This window comes from Rhinichthys klamathensis, unplaced genomic scaffold, assembly GCF_029890125.1.
Source record: "Rhinichthys klamathensis goyatoka isolate OS25496 unplaced genomic scaffold, OSU_Roscu_1.1 h1tg000275l_1, whole genome shotgun sequence".
NCBI lineage: Eukaryota > Metazoa > Chordata > Actinopteri > Cypriniformes > Leuciscidae > Rhinichthys > Rhinichthys klamathensis.
In genome coordinates, this window is record NW_026606794.1 from 1 (window position 1) to 27,553 (window position 27,553).

General features: G+C 40.3%; 1 protein-coding gene across 4 annotated transcripts; it reads left to right on the plus strand.

The window, feature by feature from the left end:
- Positions 1-2,901: 2,901 nt before the first annotated feature.
- Positions 2,902-27,327, plus strand: zgc:109889 (uncharacterized protein LOC553542 homolog). Of its 4 annotated transcripts, none has more exons than XM_056268591.1 (9): positions 2,902-3,040; positions 14,358-14,492; positions 18,926-19,079; positions 19,960-20,077; positions 20,473-20,556; positions 21,003-21,181; positions 24,148-24,432; positions 25,222-25,607; positions 26,665-27,327. In XM_056268591.1, the coding sequence occupies exons 1-9, from the start codon at positions 2,908-2,910 to the stop codon at positions 26,820-26,822; spliced, it is 1,632 nt and encodes a 543-aa protein (XP_056124566.1). In that variant the 5' UTR covers positions 2,902-2,907; the 3' UTR covers positions 26,823-27,327. The 4 variants fall into 4 exon arrangements, with proteins under 4 accessions (XP_056124566.1, XP_056124567.1, XP_056124568.1 ...); XM_056268592.1 differs by having other exon boundaries at positions 21,009-21,181; XM_056268593.1 differs by lacking the exon at positions 20,473-20,556.
- The last annotated feature ends 226 nt before the right edge of the window (positions 27,328-27,553 follow it).

Sequence of the window (27,553 nt, forward strand, 5' to 3'; positions counted from 1 at the left end):
GTAATTCTCATCATTCTCACCATATTTTTTCCAGTTTGTGTTTAAGGGTTCAAGTTTTTAATATTATTATAATATTATACTATAGACCTCCAACCCCCACCCCCATTTTTAGTGATTTGATTTCAATGCAAGTAAACTAAATGGAAATGTTTATTGGCAACTAGCTGTAATAAAAAAAAAAAAATAAGTTTAAGTTTTTATATTTTATTTTTCAGTTAACATTTATTTTATTTCAAGTAACAAAAAAAAATGCTTTTTTTATGCTTTTGGTTTTAGTTAAATAAAACCCTAAATTACATTAAGAGAGAAAAGAGAGGAAATAATGAGAGAGAAGTGAGAGAGTTTGGAACACCTGTCTGTAATTGTATTTTTTTTGTAGGCTAAGTATGAGAATTTCCTGAATTGAAAATTGAGAATTTTCTCACACTATTACACCTAACCAGGTACAACACAAAGTGGCAATTGATTTGAAAATGTGAATTAATAATTTTTTTGTTCTTAACCAGCTGCGACCACAAAGTCTTTGAGGGGATTGAGCCAGGTAGTTCTACCCACAGTGAAATCTTATTGGTCCAAAATCCACTTAATTGTATTTTATTAAAAATGTGACTTTTTCTGATTGGCTGAGATTGCATCAAGTTGCGATGGAAACTTGATCCATCATGGCAGGTTAGGATATGGCGTTGGTATCAGTGACTGTTTCCGATCTTAGAGATCTGCCAATCTAAACAGCATTTTGTATGTCCCTAGTCAGCAGTAAACTAAAACTGTCTTGGTAGGTAACATTCCATGTTCCTCAACTGCCAGGCACCAGCAACGCCAAGGTCATGGAGTTGATTCCCAGGGACATACTGATAAAATTCAAATCATGAATTTTTTAAAAGTCAAAATCACTGCAAAACGCATCTGCTGAATGCATTTTGTTTTGTAAATGTAGATAGAGAGCTCACAAGGTTTTTAGAGACAGCCATGATGAACTGTCCTGCTTCTGAGTATTTTGCAGTCAGATGTGTCCTTTCATTCCCCTAAAACACATAGACAGATATTCTCTCATTCTCTCTCTCTCTCGTCTCTCTCTCTCATCTCTCTCTCTCTCTCTCTCTCTCTCTCTCTCTCATCTCTCTCTCTTCTCTCTCTCTCTCTCTCCTCTCTCTCTCTCTCTCTCTCTCTCTCTCTCCTCCTCCTCTCTCTCTCTCTCTCTCTCTGTCTTTCCATTAACCAACCTTTTATTACTTACACTTCACACAGTCCTGCCGAGCGCTCGAGGGAGTTAGGATTACAGCCCTGTCTCTCTATGGTCTCACTCATCTCTACTGCTTTATTCATGAGCAGACCCAGAGACTCAGAGAAGACAGGCTGAAAAAGAGTGTGAATATTTCAGTGCAGTATAATCTGTTATTGAACTGGTGTGTAATTGTTATGATGGTGTGTATAAAAGAGATCAGGCCAGCACTTGATCAGCTGAGCAAAATTCTGATGACTGATAAAGTATCTGGTCTATTGGTTTTCTCTAGTTAATAAACATTATTACCACAGTAAGGGATGCTAATAAGGATTAGAAGTGAAGAATAGGGGAGAAAATAGAATTTTAAAGTCTCCCTGTGGAGAGATAGACTAGGAGTTAGGATTGGGAAGAGAAACAAGATATTTCAGGTGTATTCCAGTGAATAATTCATGGGGTGTTGTTCATTAAATTGGATGACCAGATCACAGTACCGCAGTGTCTGCTTCACAATTGAAAGAGCAGAATCAAAAAAAAAAAAAAAAGAACTCACAACCTCTGTGATTGATAAGACTAAAAGAGCTCTTGCTGCAGTTATTGGCCACGTACACTGTAAAGTTTGAATCCCATAAATTATCATTCGTCTGTTTACGAAACGGGCGGGGAGATGAGTAGAAAAAAAACTGAAAACATCCGTCGCAAAGGCATCCAAGTGCGTTAATAGCGGTGAGTGCTCTGCTCTGCCTTTATTTTTCCACTGAACTTAAAATACAGTAGAAAACTTATTTTAAATTGTAAGTTATTCCTGTGATGGTAAGGCTTAATTTTTTAGTAGCCATTATTCCAGTCTTCAGTGTCACATGGTCCTTCAGAAATCATTTTTTATTATCAAAAAAACTGGTTGAAAACTGTTGTGCTGCTTAATATTTTTGTAAAAAAAACCATGATACAAGTTCTTTAAAGATAATTTGATGAATAAAAAGTTCAAAAGAACTGCATTTAAAATAGAAATAAGAGTATTAATTTCTTTATATATATATATAAAAAAATACAGACTCCAAACTTTTGATTGGTAGTGTGTAGTTCAATATGTTTGTTAACATTTACTATATAGATATTTTAATAATAACGAGACACACAAGAAAGCAGGAGCACTCACACACATGTCTGCTGTCCCACAGGGCTATAACAGCACTCTTTTTCATGTCTCATTAGCAGCATACTACTAGTCCACTTTTGTTGCCAGGCAATGTTGTCTGCATGCCCAGGTCACTGAACCATTGTGCCTGCACCAGTGTGTGTGATGCCAGTGACTGTCTTTATTAGTCTTTGGTCTTTGGTGGTCTGTAAACATAAGCAGACCACAGTGAGTCACAGGTATGTTAGATGCCTGTATTAACTAAAGGTGGAGGATTTTTCAGCACAGCGCACTTAAAGACTTTAATATTTTTGAATTGGCTGTGAGGAAGGATTTAAATTTATGTTTATTTTATAGCTATTTTATACTTTATTTTATAGTTATTAATTTTTCAACAATTTTGTCTGTGAGGGCTTCGTTTAAATGGATGTTTATTTTATAGCTTTGGGAATGACTCTTAATTTCTCATTTGGTGTTTGAGTTCATTAGGTGGTTGGTTTGTTTCTTAACAGGCCTCTCTGTTTCTCTGTCTCATCAGTAGTCAGTCATGCCGCTGGTGAAGAGAAGCATTGAGCCCAAGCACCTCTGTCGAGGAGCTCTGCCTAATGGAGTGCCCAGTGAGCTGGAGTGTGTCACCAACAGCACCCTGGCGGCCATCATCAAACAACTGGGCAGCTTGAGTGAGTGGCACCCTGCTTTTCATTTCTTTCTTGTTGAATTGTTTGTTCTTTCATATAATAATGTTATCTGTTGAAATAAGTCCCATTTGTGTTATCTCACAATGTCGGAGGCTCTCACCCTACTGAAAAGTCAGGGAACAATCATTCAACCAGACTGCCATTATAGCCAAGTGCTGTACAAAATGTTTGATGTGAACACCATGAAAATATAGTTAAAATAACCAAGGCATGTTTTCCACACTTCCTCTTATTAAATTAAAGCTTTAGTCGGCAAAATGGTTTTGATCATATTCACTGAAACCGACACTATGCTCCGACAGAACAACATAAATCAGCCGGTTTTAGAAAAAAAAAAGCATGCTTCTACCTCCACCTAGAGCCTGTTATTTGTTTTGCAAAAATCCACCTCTCCCGGTTCTTCTGGTCCAATCAGCGCTGGGCTGTGTGAGATCTGACTGTCAATCACAGTTCGTGCACACGTCACAGATCCCCCCCTCCCCCCTTGCGCACGTTACAATATCACATGTACACGCCTGAAGTTCGCAGGTGTGTTGGATTGTACGAAGCGTGATGGCGGAGAGCAAATCTACTAGCAAGCTTCCAATTCCTCGGTTAACAACCAGAGCTAGGAGGTCCAAACCAACCAAGGAAAAGAAAATCTGATGCTGAAGAGACAGGCGTGTTCACAGAAAATCTGGTGCGCACGCACTGACGGGCACGAACTCGATGGCAGGGTGCTCTGTGGTAGTGGGGGAGGGGCATGAGAGTTGTAATAAGTCCAAATTTTGGCTAAGTCCCCTCAATCTGCCAGACTTGCCGACTGCAGCTTTAAAACTAGGAGGTATTGGATTTGATAACTTTTATTAAAGTGCATCAATATAACAACAGGCAGAAATTTACCTATATTTTTTTTGCTAAAACATTTTAATATATGATTAAACTAGGGATGTGCAAGACTAGTCGACTAACCCCGGATTTCCACCAACTGCGGAACGGCTGCGGATCGGCCCACCAGTTCCGGATTTGTTGCGGAACGGCTGCGGCCATGACTGACAGCTGAAGTCACGAGGACCCACCACGAGATCTCGCGAAGTCACGTATGATCGCGCGATATAACAATCTGCCCTGTGCTGAATTGCTGCGGAGCTGTCTGGCATCCGGCAAAAATAGAAGCTCTGCGTATCTGCTCCGGAGGGTTGCGGATCGCCGGAGCTTTGATGGAGTCGGAACGCAGCTGTTCCGCAGTCAGTGAAAAAACACACATTGACTTTAATGGAAACCTATTGACTCCGCCGCCGTTCCGGAGCGGATCCGCAGCCGTTCCACAGTTGGTGGATATTGCCAGTAAACGGTACAGCTGCTTCTAGTCGACACTGAAAACAATAGTCGATTACACAGAAAAAAAAACCTGTCAGATCTAAGTATTATTATGTTTTTGGTTAAGTTATTGTTTAACATGATTCTTTTTTTTATTATTTAATATTTTGGAACAAACGAGGGTCTCTGTTTAAGAATGCTGGCTAGCAGCTGCATGTTCCGCTGCTTGAGAGCACCACAGCGCATACATCTTCAAGTTTAGTCTAACCGAACGTCCAGTTTAACTGCCACAAGTTGATCTTCTTGTAATAAAGATCTCATCGAGGAAAAACACGCTGAATTTTTGTATTTTAATTGCATTTTTAATTTATAAAAAGTGAAATAATGAATTTTAATATAAAAATATTAATGATTAATCGATAGTCGATCGTTAATTCTCCAGACGATCGACTAAGAAAATTTTATCGAATACCCATCCCTACTTTCAAACAATCGCTCTGTATTTCACTTTTGGAACGCTCCCAGGCGTGAAAGACTATGGAAGCACCAATTACACCATGTCTGTCCGAAGGATGGACCATTCACAGCTCATGACAAGGAGCCCACCCCCTCCCTATACAGCTGTGATCCCCGAAACAGCATTCTTGTTCTCTTCCCCATGAAGACTTTCCTTCAAGACTGAAGACTGCTTCAGTTCATAAACGTACCATCAATTTTGACGTTGCCGAAACTAAATCTGTTGTGGATTCTCTGCTCGTTACTGAGCTTCTCTGCTTCGCTTTCATTAGCAGTGTCTCCTATCCTAGCTAACGCGTTAAGGCGAGCTAAGGTTACAGGATAGTGTGACTCACCATGTTCAACATGTTGCTATATGCATTCCCACCACTGAGTCTTAATTTCTCCCACCCTATAGGCAGAGTAAGTGAAAACGGATTATCTCTCCTTCTGATAGCCCCTCATTGACCAGTAGAAATTGTCCAGCTCCTTCAGGGAGAGCCCTGGCGGCTCCCATTGCACTGGGACTGCTGTCACAAGGGGCAGATATTTCACCCACACCCGGAACGAGTAGATCTTTGGGTCTGGCCTGTGAAGGGTTAAATTTAAACACACTTGGGCTTCTGCAGGAGGTTATAAACCCTATCCAGAGCGCAAGAGCCCCATCAACACGCTCGCTGTATGGCCTTAAATGGCTTGGTTTGAGGACTGGTGTACTCGTAAAAGAGTTATTCCCTTTCAGTGTGCGGTGGGTGATGTTCTCTGCTTTTTCAAAGCTTAATGAACAATGGTAGAGCGTTTTCTACTTTTAAAGTTTACCCTTTTTGCTATTTCGGCTTGTCATGTAGGCTTCGAAGGAGTTTCAGTTCTTATATGCCATTTAATGAAGGGAGTGAAGCGCTTGAGACCGTTTTCCAAGTGGCTGGTCCCGTCATGGGACTTGTCCACGGTTCTGAATGCTCGTTTGAACCTCTTGAGAGTGTTCATATTAATATACTATACTTCTATGGGTCTTCATTACCTGGCGGGCTTAAGGGATCATTCTACAAGGGGTATGGCTACCTCATGGGCATTGTTCAAGGGGATGTTTGGTGGGAGATGCGTTACGGGATATATACTATATCATTCCCATAGTGAAAGAGAACGTAAGGTTACTTGCGTAACCCCGGTTCTCTGAGAAAGGAGCGAGGTATCTCGCCAAACTTCCCTACTCGCATAACACGGGGGAAGAGCATGTTTAGAATGTCGTTTCGGGGATCACAGCTGTATATATAGGGAGGGGGTGGGCTCCTTTTCATGAGCTGTTATTGGCCCGTCCTTCTGACAGACGTGGTGTAATTGGTGCTTCCATAGTCTATCATGCCTGAGGGCGTTCCCATAGTGAGATACCTCGCTCTGTTCTCAAAGAACCGGGGTAACATTTTATTTATTTTAAAACTTCAGTTTATTGTTTTTTCTTTTCAAGCTGAAGATCCCTGACCTCGGCCTTAATGAAAGGCAAGATCTACCCATCAAAGAATAGATAGAAAAAGATTGTACTTCCAACTTGAGGCCTTTTATTTAGTGTTTTAATTGTATTTGAATTTAATATTCATTAAATGTTCTTTTTTCTTTTCTTTTTTTTTTTTTTACTTTAAACCGGATGCAACCATCATATGATCCAGTGTTTCCTCTAGGATTTTTTCCAGCTGTGGTGGCAGGCCCATTTCCCCAGGGGGAGGGGGCGTCACCCATGAGTGATATTCCCATGGGCCACGCCCCCTTGCCCCAGGTGTTTAAACCTCCGCTAAGTATTATACTATGAAAGGCTACAATTTAGAGCGGCAAAGTGATTATGCGCATCCCGTGCGCAGAAGTTTGCACTTGAAGCAACGCAAAGTCACAGTGTGCAGCGCTTCGCATTGAAAAGTTCAAAACACAAAGCGAAGAGATATTTGATGCTTAGTGTATTATATCTATGCAACAGTTTATTGAGCTTTTTCTTTTAACAGTTTTAAATTTCAGTTATAGTGCGCATGAAGAACAATTTATAGTGCTCTCTACTCCAGTGCTGTAATCTTTATTGGGAGAAAGGAATATGATTCTTCACCCGGGAGAAAGGAATATGATTTAGAAAGCGCAATAAACTCCAGCAAGATAAAGTCATTTTATGCAAATCATAGACCTTTATCTACAAATAAAGTATAATAATGGGAACATTGATCTTGAAGAGTGTCATCGTGTTACTGTCGTAACCGAACGCGACGCGCTGTTTGAAGGCAAAACTGCTGCAGTAATGTTACTCAGTCAAGTCAGTGTGATGGCTGTTACTGAATACTGTCTCATAGCTAGAGACAGCCAGTTTGAAGCAGTCTGTGAGGTGTCTGTCAGTAAGGCGGCTCCTGTATTTTGATTTGATTATTTTCATCTGTGAAAATGCCATTTCACAGAGGTAAGTTGATCCAAAGTAGGCACTGACTTTTAGTGCACATGCAGTGAGGAGAGGAAACTTCTCTCTGTTGACAAGTCCCCAAAAGTCACTGTCACTTGATCTGGCTTTCAGCTCAGTGTCATTTTGCAAATCAACCATCTCCATATCAACTCCACCTGACAAAGAAAGAAGGAATTTGGCTGCAACCTGTTTTAACCTCTGTTGCAACTGGGGGCGGCAGTGGCTCAGTGGTTCATGTAGGTTGTCTACAAACCAGAAGGGTTCCACCTGACCAAGTGTCGAGGTGTCCATGAGCAAGACACCTAACCCCAGCTGCTCCCGACGAGCTGGATGGCGCCTTGCATGGCTGACACCGCCGTCGGTGTATGAATGAGTGAGTGAATGGGTGAATGTGAGGCAAAATGTAAAGCGCTTTGGTGGCCATTGGGTCTGTGAAAGCGCTATATAAATGCAGTCCATTTACCTTTTTTGTCCAGGTGAGCACAGTATTTCTCAGGGTGAAAAACATCCTTTTCTTTAATGCTCTGTGAAATTTTTTCCAGGTTGGGAAAGTGTGTTAGCCTCCCGTTTTTTAAGATGTGTGATCCAAACACCGAGCTTAGACTTAAAAGCATTTACTACGCTGATCATGTGGGGCAGGTGTCGGTCTTTTCCCTGGAGCTCGTTGTTGAGTGTATTCAGCTTTGCGGTCAAGTCTGTCAGAAACCCCAGGTCACACAGCCACGCATCATCTGACAGTTCCTTGTGCTCCTCGTTTCTTGCAGACAATGTCTTTATCTCAGGCAGTAAGTCAACAAACCGCTGCAGTACTTTCCCGCGGCTCAACCACCGCACCTCAGCATGAAGTAGTAGGTCTCCGTTTATCAGTTTATCAGTTTGACCACCAATGTCATTACGTGAGAAAAGTCCACGACTTTCACTGCCAAGGCCTGCTGATGAATGAGGCCATGCTTAAAAATATTCTTGTTTGCCGTAACCCGACCGACCCTGTCAAATTAGGACCGACCCAATTATTTATTTTTTTCCCCTTTTAGTCCGACCGACTTGCCGGTTGTAAACTTGCATTAAGACCGACCGATTTTTTTTTTACTCTTCAAACAACTAATACAAATGCAATAAAATAATATACATTTATTATAGTAAGTATTGTGAATATAAATTGCGTAGGCTACGTTCTTTCTTTTAAATAAAAACCCGTGGCGTCATCTATTATGATTATGTGTACACCATTGGTTTACGCATGTCACACTATGGCCTGTGCGTTCGCTTCGTTTCATTCACTGTCAATGGTTTGCGCTCGGTGATGATGGCTGCGGCGCGGCTGCTTGTGAAATACGTCTGTATGAGCCTACATTTAGTCGCTCATTATTCGAAATTCTTAATGGTCAAATAGGGAATCGATGTTAACGGCCTTTTCTCGGAGCCTGTCCAGCTCGTCATGACATGCCCACCGCGAACGCGCGTCACACAGCAACTGCAGGCTCTGACAAACAAACACACATAAGTGTGGGAAGCCAAACACACCGAAAGGGGGACGAAACGGCGCGGTGTGTTACAGAGTTCGCGCTGCGCTGACTTGTAATCTGCGTGGCTCAATGGACCGAGACGCGCGAGCGCGACAGACTCGACAGCGCAGGAGAAGTGTTTGCTTGCGCCAGCCAATGGTCAGAGCGGCGCGAATTAATCTCACCAGCGCCGCGCTGACCAATAAAACAGCACATCCCATACCGAAATGTACTAAATTGCACAAAAGAAAATCGACCATTCCATAATATGTCAGGACTACTTAATCGGCCTATAGTTTCCTACAATGCGCCTAGCTATTTGACCACACTGATTTCCGTTAATAATAGCAGATGTTTATGGGTCAAATCTCTCACTCTCTCCCTGCAACTTTTTGTTACCCTCCTTTCCTGCCCCTAGACCAGAAAGGGGGCTTGTAACAGTATGGGTCAAATGTAAACGAATGGTGCCAAACGCGCTGTTTTATTGGTCGGCGCGGCGCTGGTGAGATTAGTCATTTTAATTTATTTGTTTCCCTCTGAAAATCCCCTTTCATTGAAATCTAGTGGCTCCTTTTTTTCTTTTGATTCTGCCTATTTTTTTCCAAATGAATGCAGCTGGAATTAATGCAATAAATATGTTTTTTTTTTTTACAAAGATTTCAAATTGTTTGTGGTCTATAACCTGTATCAGAATGAGGTTCGCAATGGTGCGCCTGAAGGCATGGGGGTTGAAGACCCAGTCAGTGACGTCACGATATGCAAATTTGTTTAAATTCATACCGACCTAATCACCATGACCAAAATTATCCTTTTTTTTTTTACATTGAATCTTGAAAAAAAAAAATATAGACCTACCTACCGACCCTTTTTTTTTTTTTTTTTTGCTGTTACTGCAAACCAAAATATTTTTAAGGATGGCCTGACACAATGATAATTCTTGAAGTTGGGAAAATCAGGGTCATTACGGCACAGTGCTATAAAACCAAGGCGCACGCATTGAGTTTTTAAAGGGGAAGCGCATATCCTCATGGTGTTGGTTCACCCTCAGCCTATGATCAGAAACTTCATATTTTGTGTTTTGGTGGTGTTTTAATATAGAATTTGGTATTTTTCAGTTATATTAGACTAAATACATGATGTTATTGTTTTGGTGACTGTCTGTTTTGTAGATCATAAAAAAGTGTGATGTGATCATAAAAAAGTGTGAAAAAATGAAATGTCCCCCCATTCTATATGTTCTGGCGACTGCCCTGGTGATGACGACAGATTAACGACAATTAACAGCCAATTTACAGCACCAAGTTAAACATTCTGACACATAGGAAGGCCAGCAGAGGGGCTAGCGGAGGAGAAGCACCACCGCCGGAAACGCCATCGACCTCAGGTATGGAAAGAGACCGGCGTGTGCATAAAGAGGACATCCATCAGCAGTCGGATCAGCCTTCCTCCAAGTGTTTGAAAGTATCGAGACGAATTTATCCCGTATGGATTCACATGCGTCATCGTCAACAAAGTACAACATCCCCAATGTGTAGTGTGCACTGAGGTGCTTGCACATGAAAGCCTAAAGCCTGTAAAAATGCTACGACACTTGAAAACCAAGCACCCCTCTCTTGCTGCTAAACCAGTAGATTTTTTTCGACGAAAGGAGCGAGAGTTGCAAGGCCAAAAGAAAGTTCTAACTAAACAAACAACAATCCCTGCCAAAGCTCAACAGGCATCATATGAGGTGGCATATTTAATTGCACAGGCAAAAAAGCCACACACGATCGGGGAAACCCTTATCAAACCCGCTGCTATAGCAATAAGTCAGGCTTTGCATGGGGATAAACTGGCCCGTGAGCTAGAAGCATTGCTTCTGTCTAACGGGACTATTGCCAGGCGCATCTCCGACATGACCCAGGACATAAAGTGTCAGCTAGTGGACAGAGTGAAGAAAGATAAATATGCTTTACAATTAGATGAATCCACAGATGTATCAAACTCTCTTGTATTGAGAATCCCCAGCTGCTTGTATTCAGAAAACTTAACGAGGGCATTCTGTTTTGCACCCCGCTTGAGGGAACATGCACAGGCGAGGACATTTTCACAAAACTTGATGACAAACTAAAAGAAGAGGGACTGTCTTGGGGCAAGTGCATTGGTGTGTGTACAGACTGTGCTGTAGCGATGCTGGGGGAAAAGAAAGGTCTTAAAGCAAGAGTATTGCAAGTGGTGCCTCACGGAAATTTCACGCATTGTATTATAAACAGAGAAGCTCTTGCGAGCATAACAATTGATCCAGAACTTAGTGTTCTTGAGACTGCAATAAAAATTTTCAACTACATAAAAGCGCATCCAGTCAATATCAGGCTGTTTGCCACTCTCTGTCACAGACTGGGATCGGAGCATGAGTGCTTGCTGTTCCACACAGAAGTCAGGTGGCTTTCGGGAGGGAATGTGCTGAGCCGCCTGTTTGAGCTACGGGACGAAGTGCGCTTATTTCTGATGGAGCATGGGTCCCAGCTCGCTGACCACCTCACTGATCCTGACTGGTTAAAAAGGCTAGCGTATTTGTCTTGCATATTTGAAAAACTGAATGGCCTTAATATGTCATTACATGGTGAAAACTAGGGCCGGGACTCGATTAAAAAAATTAATCTAATTAATTAGAGGCTTTGTAATTAATTAATCGAAATTAATTGCATTTTATTCGCATAAATATTTGACCTGAGAACAGTGAGAAGTATTTTTTTTTCACATGGATTTTTAGTATACTATTGAATAATGACTGAATACATAAGCTAAAGCAACAAAATAGTTTATTTTTGTTCAACCAAGTCCAGCAGACCAGTGCAATTTTTGCCATTAAGTGTAGCAATAGCATATTGAACACACTAATGGTGTGTTCATACCGAACGCGAATTTAATTATTTGCGCGAGTAGATTACATACAAAGTCAATGCAAAGACGTGAATAGACGCATCATTCGCGCCGGGCGTTGCGAATGACGCGAATTGGGCAACGCGTTTGCCGCGAATGTCTTCCCGGCAAGTTGAAAAATTTTGACTCGAGCGAATGTTCAAGCGTCTAACTAGACGCGATAGACGCGTATTTGACGCTCTATTCGCGTTCGGTGTGAACACACCATAATAGCAATAGCGAATTCCTTGTTGCATAGCTTGCACACAACCATGCTCTTATCGACGCTTCCATCCATTCGCTTTTTATAACAAAATTTCCCATCCACCGGCCAACCAAAGCGATCTCGTCAGCTTCTTTGTCATGAGCGCTAGTTGGTGCGGCAGTATAATCGGTCCGCCGAAACTCAACCAGTGAGAAACGTTCCGCGGTGCAAAACTAAGTTTGATTAAAATAATTTGTGTAATTAATTAACGCGTTAAAGTCTGTAATTAATTAATCTTAATTAACGCGTTAAAGTCCCGGCCCTAGTGAAAACACAAGCATCATGTCACTGAATGATAAAATCCACACATTCACGAAATAAAACTTGTTTTCTGACATGTTTTCTGAGCTGAACGGATTCATGGAGGAAAATGAACTGAGTGTTAACATAGTGAAGAAGTCTATCACTACCCACCTTCAAGCCCTCCTGGAACACTTCAAGGATTTCCCAGAGGAAACAGCTCCAGAACAATATGACTGGATAAGATCACCATTCACTGTAACGAGGGCAAATCATCTGACATCTGACCTGGAGGACACATTGGTTGAACTGTCAAGCGACCGAACCTTAAAGACAGCGTTTAATTCCAAGAGGTTGGCTGAGTTTTGGATTTCAGTCGAGAAGGAATGCCCACAGCTATCCAAGGCCGCTATGGATGTACTGATGCCCTTTGGCACTACCTACTTGTGCGAAAAGACTTTCTCGGCACTCAGGTACATTAAAATAAATACAGATCGCGACTGAATGTAGAGGATGAACTCCGAGTGGCGGTCTCCAAAATTAAACCAAGAATGGACTTGCTGTGCTCCAAGCATTGTGCCCACCCATCTCATTAGGTGATGTTAATATTTAAATGAAAGTAATGAGTAAATTACTATAAAACAATATCATAGTTGTTTGACTGTTGTGTTCTTTTGTGTTGTAATTATGCTCGTGTTTGGATAGGCCTATTAGTGCGTGTGCACAGTTTCACGCAACGTTTGTATACTTAAAACCACCTCCGAGGATAGTAGTGGTCGTGCGAGTCACTCGCTCCTTTATTTTGGGGGTCGTGGGCTGAAAAGTTTGGGAACCCCTGATCTAGAGAAACGATCTGTCGTTTTCTAAAAATAAAAGGCAAATGTATATACTTTTTAACCACAAATGCTCATCTTGCAGAACTCTGCGATGCACCACGCATTACATAATCATGTTGGAAAGGTCAATCGCGACGGAGATTGAAGTACCATCCAATATTTACAAAGCGAACGTGCAAAGACTAAGTCAAATGCCCTTTACAAAAAAAAAGGAAAAACTACGTCAGACGATTTTGAAGTTGGAGGAAAAAAATATATGGGAGTTTTTCGCCCTACCGCGGTACATCTGCATACGTCAACACGTGACCTTTCCAACGTGATAACGTAATACGTGGCGGATCGCAGAGTTCTGCAAGACGAGCATTTGTGGTTAAAAAGTATATAAAATTTTATATTTTTTAGAAAATGACCGATTGTTTCTCTAGATAAGACCCTTATTCCACGGCTGGGATTGCGTAGAGCCCTTTGAAGCTGCAATTTGGACCTTGAACCCATTGGTTGCCATTGAAGTCCACTATATGGAGAAAAATCCTAGAATGTTTTCCTCAAAAACCTTAATTTCTTTTCGACTGAAGAAAGAAAGACATAAACATCTTGGGTGACATGGGGGGAAATTTTAATTCTGGGGTGATCTTTTTATTTTACCTCAGATGCGTTTTCTTCCTTGTCAGTCATGGAGAGCACAGAAATGACTGCTCAAAAGACAAACGAGGTGCGCGAGTATTTTGAATTTGAAATAAAACAGAAAAATTGTATGTAAGCTGTGCCATTTCAAACATGGCATGGCATAATTCCACCAGAGCCATGCATAACCGTATTCAGGACATGCACGTAGGCTAAAGGTGTGATTAGATAGCCACAGCAAGCAAATGACCATCGCATTTCACTTCAACTCCGAAAAAAATAACTGAGCTTCAGAATCAGAATTAGAATAAGCTTTATTTGCCAAGTGTGCTGCATTTATTATGGGATTTGACTGTTTGATTTATAGATTAAGTGCTCAAATGGATCATATACACAAGGCTTCAGAGGGTTTCTTACTTTTAGACTAGTTGGTTACAAAACTTCCGTTTAAACGACAAATGTCAAATTAGTGGATGCGCACATCCCTAGACTAAACCGAGATGACACAAGCCAATTGTTTCCTAACCAGGGTCTTTATCTAGTTTTATCATCATGCAAACCTGCTTAATCTGAAGACACCATTCTGGTCCACCAGCTTGAACAAGTTTTCCTGGTCCACTAGCAAGACCAACACAAAGACAGCGTGAAAATTAATTTAATCTTTTCAGCATGCCATTCTCTTCTGTCTGCATTTGTCTTGCAGGTCGTCACGCAGAGGACATCTTTGGAGAGCTGTTTAATGAAGCAAACAGTTTCTACATGCGTATGAATAACCTGCAGGAGAGAGTGGACCTGCTGGCTATCAAAGTCACTCAGCTGGACTCCACCGTGGAAGAGGGTAACATCAAACATTAAGCTTTATCTCTACATCATCTCCAGATCTTATCAAGCTTTCAGCTGTAGCAGGTAGCAGCTGGAGAGAGGCTGAGAAAGAGCATGTTTGCCTTCAAGTGCTGTCCTCTATAATGGTCTTCTTTTAGCCTGTAGTTAGAGGGATGACCCAGCTTTCTCTGCCATGAAAGAGAGAGAAATCAAACTGTATCACTATACTCCTCCCTCTACTCCTCTCATCTCTTTCTTTTGTTCTTCTTTCTGCGGAATAGAAGAATCCAGTGCCTGGTGGCACCGTCTTTTGTCTCAATAAATGAAACGGATAGCAGAGCTCAGCACGTCTCTCTGATATCAGGCTTTGTGTTTTGATGCCCATCACATAACTTTTTTTATCTGTAAACACCCTGCCCGTATGTAAAATCAAGATTAGGGCCACGTTACATGTTCTAATGATGTCCTCGTCTATTTAAAACATTCCTCGCAGCTGTGATCGATAACTGGAGAGCCGATAAAGAGGGTTTAATATGTTCCAGCTCCCCTGTGACCCCTCGTTTAGGTAGAAGAAACACCGACGTTTCTTTTAAAGTCAGAGTAACATCCATTATCACCTGATTCACAGTGAGTGATGACCTCTCAACCACACCTGCGCTGAGAGCCAAGGCCTGCTGGGAATGCACACCGTGCAGTTTCTGGACCGTGTGTGTGTGTGTGTTTATAGCTCTCTAATGTGTGTCTGTCTGACCTGATGGTGATCTGGGGTTTTATGTGTGCTGCATGCAGAATGAAGCGTTGTGAAGGAGACGTGTGTGTGTGTGTGGTTGTGCTAGCAGAAAGGGTGATGGGGTTTCCTGGCATTCATGGTTGTGCCTGATCCAAAAATGTCACCCCATCCCCTCGTCCCTTAACATTCATTCTAATTATTAATTTATAACCAGCCATCCACACTTAAAACCACGTTTCTTTTGCTCTCCAACAGACTGTATACAAGGACGAAACAGGTATTTAGAGATGTAAATAAAATAAAAATAAACGGAGACAGACAAAGAAATCTGAAATTAATAAAATAAGGCCTGTAGTCAGTATGTGATGTGGAAAGCTCTATGTTAGAGAGAAGTACATAATTGGATATTAATGTCTCACTGCCAGGATTATTATAGTTAATTAAATCTGAAGCAGTAACACTTTACAATGAGGTCTCATTTATTAACATTAGCTAATGCATTAACTAGCATGAACTTATAATGAACAAAATATTTGTACAACATATTAACCTTGTTCATGTTCGTTAACAGTGCATTAACTAATGTTAAAAGATACATACAAATGTATTAGAAAATGCTGAGATTAGCATTAACTAATATAAATAAATGCAGAGTAGAAGTATTGTTAGTTTGTGTTTGTTAATGTTAACAAATGAACCCTCATTGTAAAGTGTTACCACTAAAGCAATAAATAAAAAATAAAAACATTTTTGTTAATTGAAATGAAATAAACGTTAACTTAAATTAAATTAAATATTAAAACTCAAACTTATTTTGTTTCAGCTATTTTCCAAAACATTTCTCATTTTCATTTAGTTTATCTTGATATGATAAAATAACTAAAACTTGAGATATAAATGAATAAAAACTGTATAGACATTTAAGAAAATAAAAGAATACAAATGACAAAAATCTAAATTAATGAACTTCTAATTAATAAGCATCAATTTAAAATATATATAACATACACGAAAGGTGGCGATGACTAGGTTCCCCGCAATTTAAGCCGAGGGGGAAACCCTCACCCCCCTTCCGATCCGATTTCAAACAAGGGGTGAAAAATGTGGCTCACAACTCAAAGTACATTTATTTTTAAAAGCAGAAACACCTTGTTTTAAAAGTTGTCCCAGGTTTGACCTCATATACCCCATTCCTGCCATCAGATCAGCCAGTATGCTCAGCCTTAAATTATTAATGTTCAATAAAGAAGTGCAGTGGCCCCTGAGGCACAGCCAGTGCTTTAATATTGCGAGTGTTCTCCTGTGGAATACATAATTAGAGGGTGATTGAGGCAGTCTATCATTCTTTACATCAAAACAAGCCCCGCCCCCTCAGTGACAGACAACCCCAAGACTAATGTAGAAGATCCTAATAAATGATTTAGTTTTGGACCAGAGCCAAGACATTAATTTCCACACAATGGCATGGATCACTTGCATCATCATGACTTTGATGTTGGACAATATCTAAATAGCTCTTTTCCACTGCTGTGCACTGCTTTCTGTGCAGAAACATCATTTGTATAAAAGAATTTTAGTCATAGTATATTCCTGTTGATAAAAAGGCCATTTAAATTTGTACATATTTAAATTTTATTTATATATATATATATATATATATGAGTTCACTCTCCTAGAATGTTCGCAATATTATACAATTTTTATATATAATTAAATTTAGATTATCAATATTATCATTGATTTTAAATTTTAAACATTTGTTATTAGTTATTACATTTTGTGACCCACTCTGATGTCCCAAGTTTTAATGTGTACACTAATGAGATTTGAGAGTTGAATTTGAAAGATTAGTCCCTTTTTCCATATCCCACACACAGTGTTTAGATCCTTACCTTGGTTTTGATTTGGATAGTGGCGATATATAGAACATCTTAAGTCACTGATTAAGCTCTACATTCTCCAAGGCAGTCAATGCTCTTAAATGCTCCAAGGCAGTCAATGTTGCTCTTAAATGTGCATCTGATCTCATATATGTCTGTGCCATTCGAGATTAGTCCAGGGTGAGAAGCAGAGCATGTGAATAGGAGAATGACCATCTGCTGTCTCCTGTATAGCTCTGTCAAGTGACTTAATGACTTAAGCAGTGACTTAAGCAGCGACTTCACACAGCTCTGCTTTAAGGCCCTTTACTCTTTACGCTGATGACAGTTTGTCTTAGTCAAACCACAACTTTAATCACCATAATAGATCTTGGGTAATGGCCGTAAGTATTGGCTTATCATTATCCAGTCCTCAATGAGTGGCAGTTAACTGGCTGTCTTGTGGCCCACTGCACTCAACCGAGTGTGTATTACAGAGGTGACGATTCCTTTCTGGTTCTGGTGCTCGTGTATACAGTAGTAGTTAGGGCTGGGCGATAAAACGATAACGATAATTATCGCGATATAATTGTTCTCGATAAAACGATATCAAGAGGTCGATAAATGTTCGATAATGTGTATGCGCCAAAAGCGGAACGAAAATCATTTGAACCGCGCGCGCCTCACGGACCGTTTATCCGCTCGGCTCAAAGTCCAAATGGCAGCGCGAGCTCACTAGAGCAGACGCGTTTACTCTGATCGCCTCGCTCACGAGATCCAGTGAGAAGCGCTTAAGTTCAGCGAAGAACACAAATGTCCAGTTTAAATCAGTTTAAAGGCAGATGAAACAGCGCTGACAAACAGGAGAAACACTGTACGCAACGATACAGTCAGAATCTGAATTGAAACTGAATCCATTTAGCCTACCGTGGATTTACTGTAACGTTAGCCTAGTAATATTAACTGCACCATGAAATGTGGGATATACATATTGAATTGTATAATATTATTAATGTAGACAATGTATTAAATGACTAATGGAATATAATTACAGTATTTAATAATGTATTTAACTGTTAGGCTACTGTTTTTCATACAAATACCATAGAAACCATAAAGTTACATTTTGCCATGATAGTGAGGTGCTAAGTTATATATATAGGCTGTACCTGGCTTTATCTGTGGTTATCATGATCTAAATGCATGATACTGGATGACCAATGGTTAATTTTAATAAAATTTAAACAGTCAGAATATTACATTTTACCAAATAAAAATGTGGTCCTTAAATTAAAAAAAACAAACAGATGTTACTGTTTTTGTTAATGAACATAAATTTAACATAGTAGCATTAGCTTGAGTTAGGATGCAGATTTACTGTCAACTCACTGTCAAATATGCATTTCGAGACAAAACATGTAATTTGAATATTGCAGGCTGCACTGCAAACTGTGCTGAAGAAATATTTTTCTTTTCAAATATTTATTTTGTTAAGGAAAAATGACAAATGTTTGAATGTTCTACCTCAGATTTTTAAAACCACAACACTCTGGTTTATACAACTTTCACTTAGGAGCAAAAATCTGCCTTTAAACTTGAAAGAAATAAAGATTTGACATTTATCGTGATAATTATCGATATCGACTGATATAAAAAAAAATATCGTGATAATTTTTTTTGGCCATATCGCCCAGCCCTAGTAGTAGTCATTCATTATGGTGAGGATGAACCATTTAGCCTTACTTTGATCTGTCTTGCCTTCATGTCTTGGTTCTTCATTCTGTAAAATCTTAATATCTTAGTCTCAATAAAGAAATGAATGCATAAAACCTGAACTCTCCCTCTGTCCCCCATCTTCAGTCTCTCTGCAAGATATCAACATGAGAAAGGCCTTCAAGAGCTCCACCATTCAGGACCAACAGGTGGTTTCCAGGAACTCCATCCCTAATCCTGTTCTGGAGCTCTACCACCGTGGAGACAAACCTCCCCCTCTCAATATTCTCAGCCCTTACAGGTGACATCATCATCCTTACTTCCAGCTGACATTCCGCCATGAAATACATTACATGATGTTTAATATCAACAGTAGTGATAGTGCATCTTCTGTGGCATACTGTAGCTTCAGCTCAGTTTTTTTTGTACTGCGGAGATGGCCAAGCTTTTTATTACAAAGGGCCAAAAATCTAACTTGATTGAGGCCCGTGGGCAGAAAGAAAATATTGCATTATATCCAACTACTGTATATTATGTTAAAAATGCAAATTAAATTAACTTATTTTCTACATTTAAATGAAGAAATACCCCGCCTCGGGGGAACATTTTGTACATTTTAAAGTGAAATGCATCAATCTGGTGCACTTTGGGAGCAAAATGAAGAGCTCCAACCCATTTTCAGTGACTAAAACATCTTTGGCTTGTACCTGGCCTTCTTTTTAGTTGTGATAGTGTCTCAGTCCACTTCACCTTCACACTTGGTGGTTTTAGAATGCCAAACTATTTAAATATAATAATAATAATTGTATAATATTGTATTTTATTACGTTCATGCGTTGCGTTCCCAAATGCATGTTAAACTCACACCACATGAAGAGATGAAGTTCACTGCAAAACAACATTAGAGATGTTTTATGTTATTATGAGAAGTGCAAGTATATTTTCGGTTCATTTTGAAACTGATTAGATCGTGTCCCTGGTTTGTGCATCTCTGGTGTAGTGTGACAAAATGATAAATCACCTGCTGCTCAAGTTCACTCTCCTAGAATGTTCTCAATCTCAAGTGGTGTCTGAAAGACCCATTTGTTTTAGCAAATTAGTTTGTGAATGAGTTAGTCAAAACCATTTTTACCGTTCAATACAATACTTCTACAACCATCATATGTTCTTTCTTTATATAGAGATGATAAGAAGGATGCACTGAAGTTCTACACAGATCCCTCCTACTTCTTTATCCTCTGGAGGGAGAAAATGCTGCAAGCCACAGAGGACAAGAGAAAAGAAAAGAGGAGACAGAAGGTGTGTGTCCACCACGTGCGCTTTATGTCCTGTTTCACTATCTGCTTTTTCCACAATCATGTGCTGCATTTGGGATGTCAAAAATACTGCAACTTTGGTACCAAGTTTGTACTAAAATAATGTTGTTGTGCATGTTACTAACATGGTTAAGATTGACTTTTATTTGTCAACAAGAGCTGGAATAATGCTTTGCACATCAGACAACCTACCTTTGATTCCATGGCACATCCAGGACCCTGGTAAAACCAGTTTCTCAGATTCATTTCCTCTCTAAAAACCAGAAGCCAGTGTGTTTATATGCAAAGAAGAGAGCAGAAAGAAACACGTCAGTGGACGTGTCTTTGTGTGCATGAATGAGAGCTCTAACCCCCCCAGAATCTGCCCCTTCTCTCCAGACCAGCGGCTCAGGCCAGACTCACTCAGACCAGACTAAGTCCCACTCCAGGCAGGCCCTACTCAGAAGCCCCCTCCTGTCCTCCGTAAGAGACCTGCATTTCTGTCAGTCCTTCTATTCATCCGTCAATCCCTCACTGCTGACTCCTGTTTATGCATCCACTTTCTTTCCCTACGGTCTCTTCACTCTTCACTTGCTTTTCTACTGAGTGCGTGTGTATGTTTAATGCATTCCCTGAATTATGTAGAAAACTTTCTTCACAGCATTTTCAGTGAAAGATGTGGACACTACTTTGCTTGCTTGACAATCTAAATCTCTTTCACCAAATGTGATTTGATGAAACCCTGGGCTTTCTGCAACATTAGCCTTTCTTTCTCACTCACTCTCATTTGATCTCTCCCTCTCTCTCTCCCTCTCTCCCTCTCTCTCTCTCTCTCTCTCTCTCTCTCTCTCTCTCTCTCTCTCTCTCTCTCTCTCTCTCTCTCTCTCTCTCTCTCTCTCTCTCTCTCTCTCTCACACACACTCACTCAGGAGCAGCAGAAGCAGGTTGAGGACCCCAGTCGTGAGGTGAAAAAGGTTCGTAAGGCTCGAAATCGCAGACAGGAGTGGAACGTAATGGGTCATGATAAGGAGTTCCGCCCAGATCCCCGCTTCACACCTTCTCCGTACCATGGCATGTCCTCTGAAGGCTCCCTCTCACCGGACAACAGGTTAATGGTCTCTTTCACTTTGACTCTTTGATCAATACATGATCATCAAAGTGGGCTGCAGTTCAGCATATCTCAGTACTGCCATCTGTTGACACTTTGAGCTGCCAACATCTGTTTGCATTTATAGAGACACCTGAGCAGGGGCGTCATACAGTTTTCTTTGGGGGGGGGGGGGGGTTAGTTTTTTGCTAGTACTATGTGTAGATATGTGCTGTAGATAAATTGTGCTGTTCATTGTTTTATTGGTGTGAAGAAAGGAAAGAATGATGTTTACTGAAAAAAAAAAAAATATTATTATTATTTTAATTTACCATTTGAAAGTTTGGGGTCAGTAAGATTTTTTTAATACTTTTATTTTATTCATCAAGGAAGGACTCATTAAATTGATCCAAAGTAACTCTAAATACTTTTATAGTGTTACAAAAGATTTATATTTCAAATAAATGCTGTTCTTTTGAACTTCCTATTTAGCAAAGAATCCTGGAAAAAAATGTATTTAAATTCTAAATTATTAAGCAGCATAACTGTTTTCAACCTTGATTTTCTTAAAGGGATACTCCACCGTTTTTTCATATTAAACTGTTATTCCCTTAACTAAGACGAGTTGATACATACCTCTCTCGTCTCAGTGAGTGCACTCAATCGCTCTGTCTTGCGGCAAAACTTTGTTAGCACTTAGCTTAGCCCAGTTCATTCATTCGGATCCAAGCAGAGAAGCGACCAAACACCTCCACGGTTTCCCTATTTAAATACAGTTACACGAGTAGTGTAACTCGACCAAGAATGTTGACACAAAATAAAACGTTGTGCTTTTCTAAAAGTGTAAAGTGGATAACTATAATGTATGGCGGAATACCATAGCAAGTGCTTGGGAGCACTTCGACTCGGCGCAGTAATATCATCACTCCTGAAAAATCCTCTCCCCCTCTCCCTCTCCGGAGTGATGATATTACTGCGCCGAGTCCGTAGATATACACTCACCTAAAGGATTATTTGGAACACCATACTAATACTGTGTTTGACGCCCTTTCGCCTTCAGAACTGCCTTAATTCTACGTGGCATTGATTCAACAAGGTGCTGAAAGCATTCTTTAGAAATGTTGGCCCATATTGATAGGATAGCATCTTGCAGTTGATGGAGATTTGTGGGATGCACATCCAGGGCACGAAGCTCCCGTTCCACCACATCCCAAAGATGCTCTATTGGGTTGAGATCTGGTGACTGTGGGGGCCATTTTAGTACAGTGAACTCATTGTCATGTTCAAGAAACCAATTTGAAATGATTCAAGCTTTGTGACATGGTGCATTATCCTGCTGGAAGTAGCCATAGTGAGTGTATATGCGCCGAGTCGAAGTGCTCCCAAGCACTTGCTATGGTATTCCGCCATACATTATAGTTATCCACTTTACACGCTTAGAAAAGCGCAACGTTTTATTTTGTGTCACCATTCTTGGTCGAGTTACACTACTCGTGTAACTGTATTTAAATAGGGAAAACGTGGAGGTGTTTGGTCGCTTCTCTGCTTGGATCCTAATGAATGAACTGGGCTAAGCTAAGTGCTATCAAAGTTTCACCGCAAGACAGAGCGATTGAGTGCACTCACTGAGACGAGAGGTATGTATCAACTCGTCTTAGTTAAAGGCACACTATGCAAGAATTGTACCTTGATATAACAGCTTCAAAGTCATTTCGGTGGTAAACAAACTCATAGTAGGGCGAATCATCCTGGTAATAAAGCTTGGCGGGGTCGCCGCAATGCAAGTTTGAGAGGAGCGCCCCCGACAAATCTCGCGAGAATCACGACTTGCTTTACGGCAACGACGTCACACACATCAACAACCACATATGAAGCACGAAGACACTTGCGCGCATTTCAGACGTGATACTTGACGATGGAAAAAGCAAAGAAAACGCGGTCGGAAGAGACTTGGAAAAGGAAAAGAGAATCTGACCGCGTGAGGAACCGGAAAAGAGTCCCTGATTCGCCCTCGCTATGTGTGTGCGTGTTGTGTGAGTGAGCGCGAGGGCGGGCGCGGCTGATGAGCTGATCAGCGCCAGCTGTTTTGAATGAGGATGTCCGATATATTCTTTGTTACCTCGTCCTGTCTTTGTCAGTTGGTTGTTGAGGCTACCAGGATTCTACTCGCCGTGTTCTCCTGCATTCCACTCCTGTACCCATGCAGTGGTTTCCTGAGATTTTCCCGGAGGAATTTCTACCTGTTCCTGCATCTGTGTCTGCCCACTGCGTCCCTGCGTTGCCGAGCCTGAGTCTTCTTCTGCCTGCTTCCATTTTGACCCACACGGATATCTACTATTGTGCTCAATAAATTACTGTTTACTCGCAACTGAATCCTTTGACTATTTCCTTGTGACAGTCCCACTCGGTCGGGCTTTCACTAGTTGGCGCGAGCTAAAAAGCAGCACTGGATTCAACCGCGATGCTGACCTGGCGATCTTGTTGATGGATTAAGTAGCCTAAATCTCTTATTTCTAAACTTGATTGCGTTCTATGTTGTTGCGCTTGCTTGTAGTATGCCATTTTTTTACGATGCTGTTCATTCATCCATTGTTGATAATTAGACCAGTCCAAAAATGTCCACATATGTCTAGATAGCTATTTACGACAGTGTAAGTGTTCCACAGCGACTATAGGGGTCACTGTTTGACTAAAACACAATTTCTGCATAATGTGCCTTCTTAAAAAAAAAAAAAAAAAAAAAAAAGTGCCATGGTTTTGGCTCTTTTAACATTTATTCTGGTGCTTTGGCTTGCCCATAGACTTTAGAAGTCCACTGAGGGGCAAAATCAACAGTTAAAATTAGTATCTTTGGTAATAAACAACAGAATGCCACACAGATGCTTTCAATAGAGCTCAAGTTTGAAAACCAAAACATTTGAATTGCATTTAATGATTTTCTCTTCATGTCCTCTCTCTCTCTCTCTCTGTCTTTTTTCCGTCATCAGGTCGGTTGCCTCAGACATGGGTGAGCACTCTTACCCAGGCAGCCCCAGTCACCCGGCTCAACAGATGGCTGTGACCAGCGCCTACTCTGCTGCTGATGGCAAAGAGCACCTCATGGCCCCCTCTCATGTTCAGACCCAGTCCCTGGACCGCGGTTACCGGCCAGCCCCTTCCTCCTCCGCTCCACCTGGGAGACAGACCATCGGCAGGGTTCAGACCTCCCATGGACAACCAGTCACAGACCCTGCTCTCAACGGGCCACGCCCCCTGCAGGCTAAAGACTACAGGTCTGTTATTCTTTGGCTTCTCTTAATAAAGTATCTCCTGTGTAAAAAGTGTCTAAAGCAGAGTTTCCTAACTTTTTTTTTTTTATAAGCTGAAACCTTATGATCTAAATTATTTACGTGAAACGTAACATTGTAATTATACATTAAAAAAAAATGTATTCAGTTTTTTTATGCATTTCTTTTACTCTCTCATGAAACCCCTGCAGTTCCATCATATGAGCCACTAGGGGTTGCAAAACCCTGGACTAAATGCTATTTCATTCATATTTTTGTTTAGAGTCTGTACAAAATACATGTACAATTATGTGTAAAATTTAGCTAGCATCATGTCTGTGGCCTGTGGACTGGTTTCATTTTAATTTTATTATTAAGGATATTATTTATCTTTATTTTATTAGCTTTTGAGTTTTTCACATTTGTATCTAGTATTATTTTTTTTTAAATATTTTAGTACTTCAACTTAAATTTGTTTTATTTCAGTATGTTGGCAAGTTTTTTTCAGTGAATTTCTTTTTTTTCCTCATCTTTATTCCAGTAAACGAAACAATTTTTAATCATTTCAGTTTTAGTTAACGATAACAAAACTGATGCAAGAGCTTATTTATTTATTTTTACAGCATAACATGGAGGGAGGGTTTTTGGTTCTTTTTTTGTATTAGCCAAAAAAACATGCTCAAATTAATTACATAAAGCAATGAGTTTCCGTCTTGTAGTGTGCTTCAATTCAAAAGCTCATCTCTTGAGTAAAGTAGTTTGTCTGAACAATTTCTATCTCTGTTTGTATCTTAGTGGTCAGCAGTCTCAGCATCGAGAGTATTTCATTCCTCCTGCTCCTCCTCCACCTCCACCTCTCATTCCTTCCGCCCAGACTGCCTTTGACAGTCCCACTGGCCCCTCCTCTGCCCCGGCCAGTGCCATGCCATCTCTTACCCAGACTTACAACCCCTCTCCTCCGACTCCTGCCCTCCCTGCTTCTTACACTCCTTCCCCAACCCATCCTCCCCCCGCAGCCCCCCCTCCACCTCCACCTGGGCCACCGACACACCCCCACTCGCACCCTCACTCACACATCATGCCCAATGCCCCTGTGGAAGCACCAGTTGTCAGGAAGGGCCAGGTACCTCTCATCCCAATGAGCGATGCACGCAGCGACCTGCTGGCAGCCATCCGACGAGGTGAGAGGTCACACATAAAGTGGGGTTTGGTTGTGGAGAAATCAGAGGGTGACTACAATCTAATTTTTTTTTTTCTTGTTTCAATAGTGAGAATTGGCGGCATCTTGAAAATAATGTCACAATGTAAAAACTCATGTTTTTTTAAATATTATATACATTCTTAATATAATATAATATTATACCATTCAAAGATTTAGGGACAGTACATTTGTTTTTGTTTTTTAAAGAAATTAATACTTTTATTTTAGCAAGGATGCATTAAATTGATCAAAAGTGACAATATAAAGACGATTATAATGTTATAAGTAATGACTGCTGAAATCAGGGTTGTATGATAGGAATAAATTTAATTTTAAAATGTATTCAAATAGAAAACAGTTATTTTAAATTGTAATAATATTTCACACTATTACTGTTTTTGATTTAATAAATGCAGCCTTGGTGAGCATAAGAAAGACTTCTTTCAAATAATTAAAATCTTTTTTTATCATTTTTTTAGGGTGAAATTTCAAATACTTGAGATTTACAAAGACACTAATACTACTGCACTCATATTACTGTGAATAGGAGAAATATGCAATATGGTGGAGTAAGTCCCGCCTTCTAATTAAAAGAGCCAATCGCCAATTATTAAAATCATTGCACCTCTGCAGATGCCTTTAGAAGCTCCGCTTGGTATAGAATGCACATTGGCTGGTCCAGCCTGAAGAATACCGTTTTTTGTCATTATTTCAGTGTTTAGAGACAAAATGTATGAGACAGTTGATGTTTGATTTCATTGGTGATTTCAAATATGAAATTTAATTGCAAGCTTGGTGAACAGCTTTGGAGAATTTGATGTTTCCCCATTTAAAGAGTACTTGCATGACTGAAATAGCTGCCCGAGAGGCGTTTCAAAGATGGTCACCAAGTGAAATGACTTGCATTGAAGGAACTTTGGAAATGTGGCCTGAGCCATATTTCTTAACAGTTCTTGAGAGGTTCACCCTTTTAGTTATATATGACTTAATGTTCAGGCATCTTCTCTGGTCCTCCCTTTTCCATTTTTGTCTTATAGGGATCCAGCTGCGTAAGGTACAGGAACAGCGGGAGCAGGAAGCGAAGAAGGAGCCAATTGGAAACGACGTGGCAACTATTTTATCGCGTCGCATCGCCGTGGAGTACAGCGAATCTGACGAAGACTCTGAGCTGGATGAAAACGAGTGGTCAGACTGAGACAGGAAAAACGACAATAGAGGAATAAAAAAAAAACATGAAGTAAGCGTTAGAGTGTAGGTTTCAGAGAACAGAATTATCACAACTAATGTAGCATGTCGATGTCTGTCTGCACTAATATAACATGGCTCCTGTGTTTTAAAAGAAGGGCTGCATAACTACAAAGTCTCAAAGACTACAAAACCAGAAACTTTTGAATTTTAGATTGTACATCTTAAATTGAAGCCTTGACGGTGAAATTTAATGAGAGTTTTGACCCCATGGAGCAATGTCTGTTAGAGATCGGCTCATCAACGGCTTGAGTCCTCCGCCTGTGACTATTCATCACTTACTCTGAGTGTGGTGGTCATACCATCTGTCCTCTCTCCTGCACTCTTTCTCTCTCTCTCTAACCTTAGAAGATGACCTCATAATTATTAGAACAGCCAGCTGGATGATCATGCAATGTTAACTTTAGCTTGAAGGACCTAGGGCTGTGAAACGATTAATCGCATCCAAAATAAAAGTTTGATTACATAATATATGTGTGTGTGTACTGTGTATAATTATTTTGTATATATAAATACACACACATGCATGTATATATTTAAGAAATATTTACATGTGTATATACTGTATATATATTTATATGTAATTTATATTATATATAAATATATTTTTTGTATATATAAATAACAAATTTTTCTTAAATATATACATTCATGTGTGTGTATTTATTTATTTATATATAT

Excerpts from the sequence above, each read along its gene's own strand:
- zgc:109889 (XM_056268591.1), top strand. The coding sequence starts at position 2,908 with ATGCCGCTGGTGAAGAGAAGCATTGAGCCCAAGCACCTCTGTCGAGGA. Across the intron at positions 14,493-18,925 it reads GGACTCCACCGTGGAAGAGG|TCTCTCTGCAAGATATCAAC; the intron begins GTAACATCAAAC and ends CCCCATCTTCAG. Across the intron at positions 20,557-21,002 it reads GAAGCCCCCTCCTGTCCTCC|GAGCAGCAGAAGCAGGTTGA; the intron begins GTAAGAGACCTG and ends ACACTCACTCAG.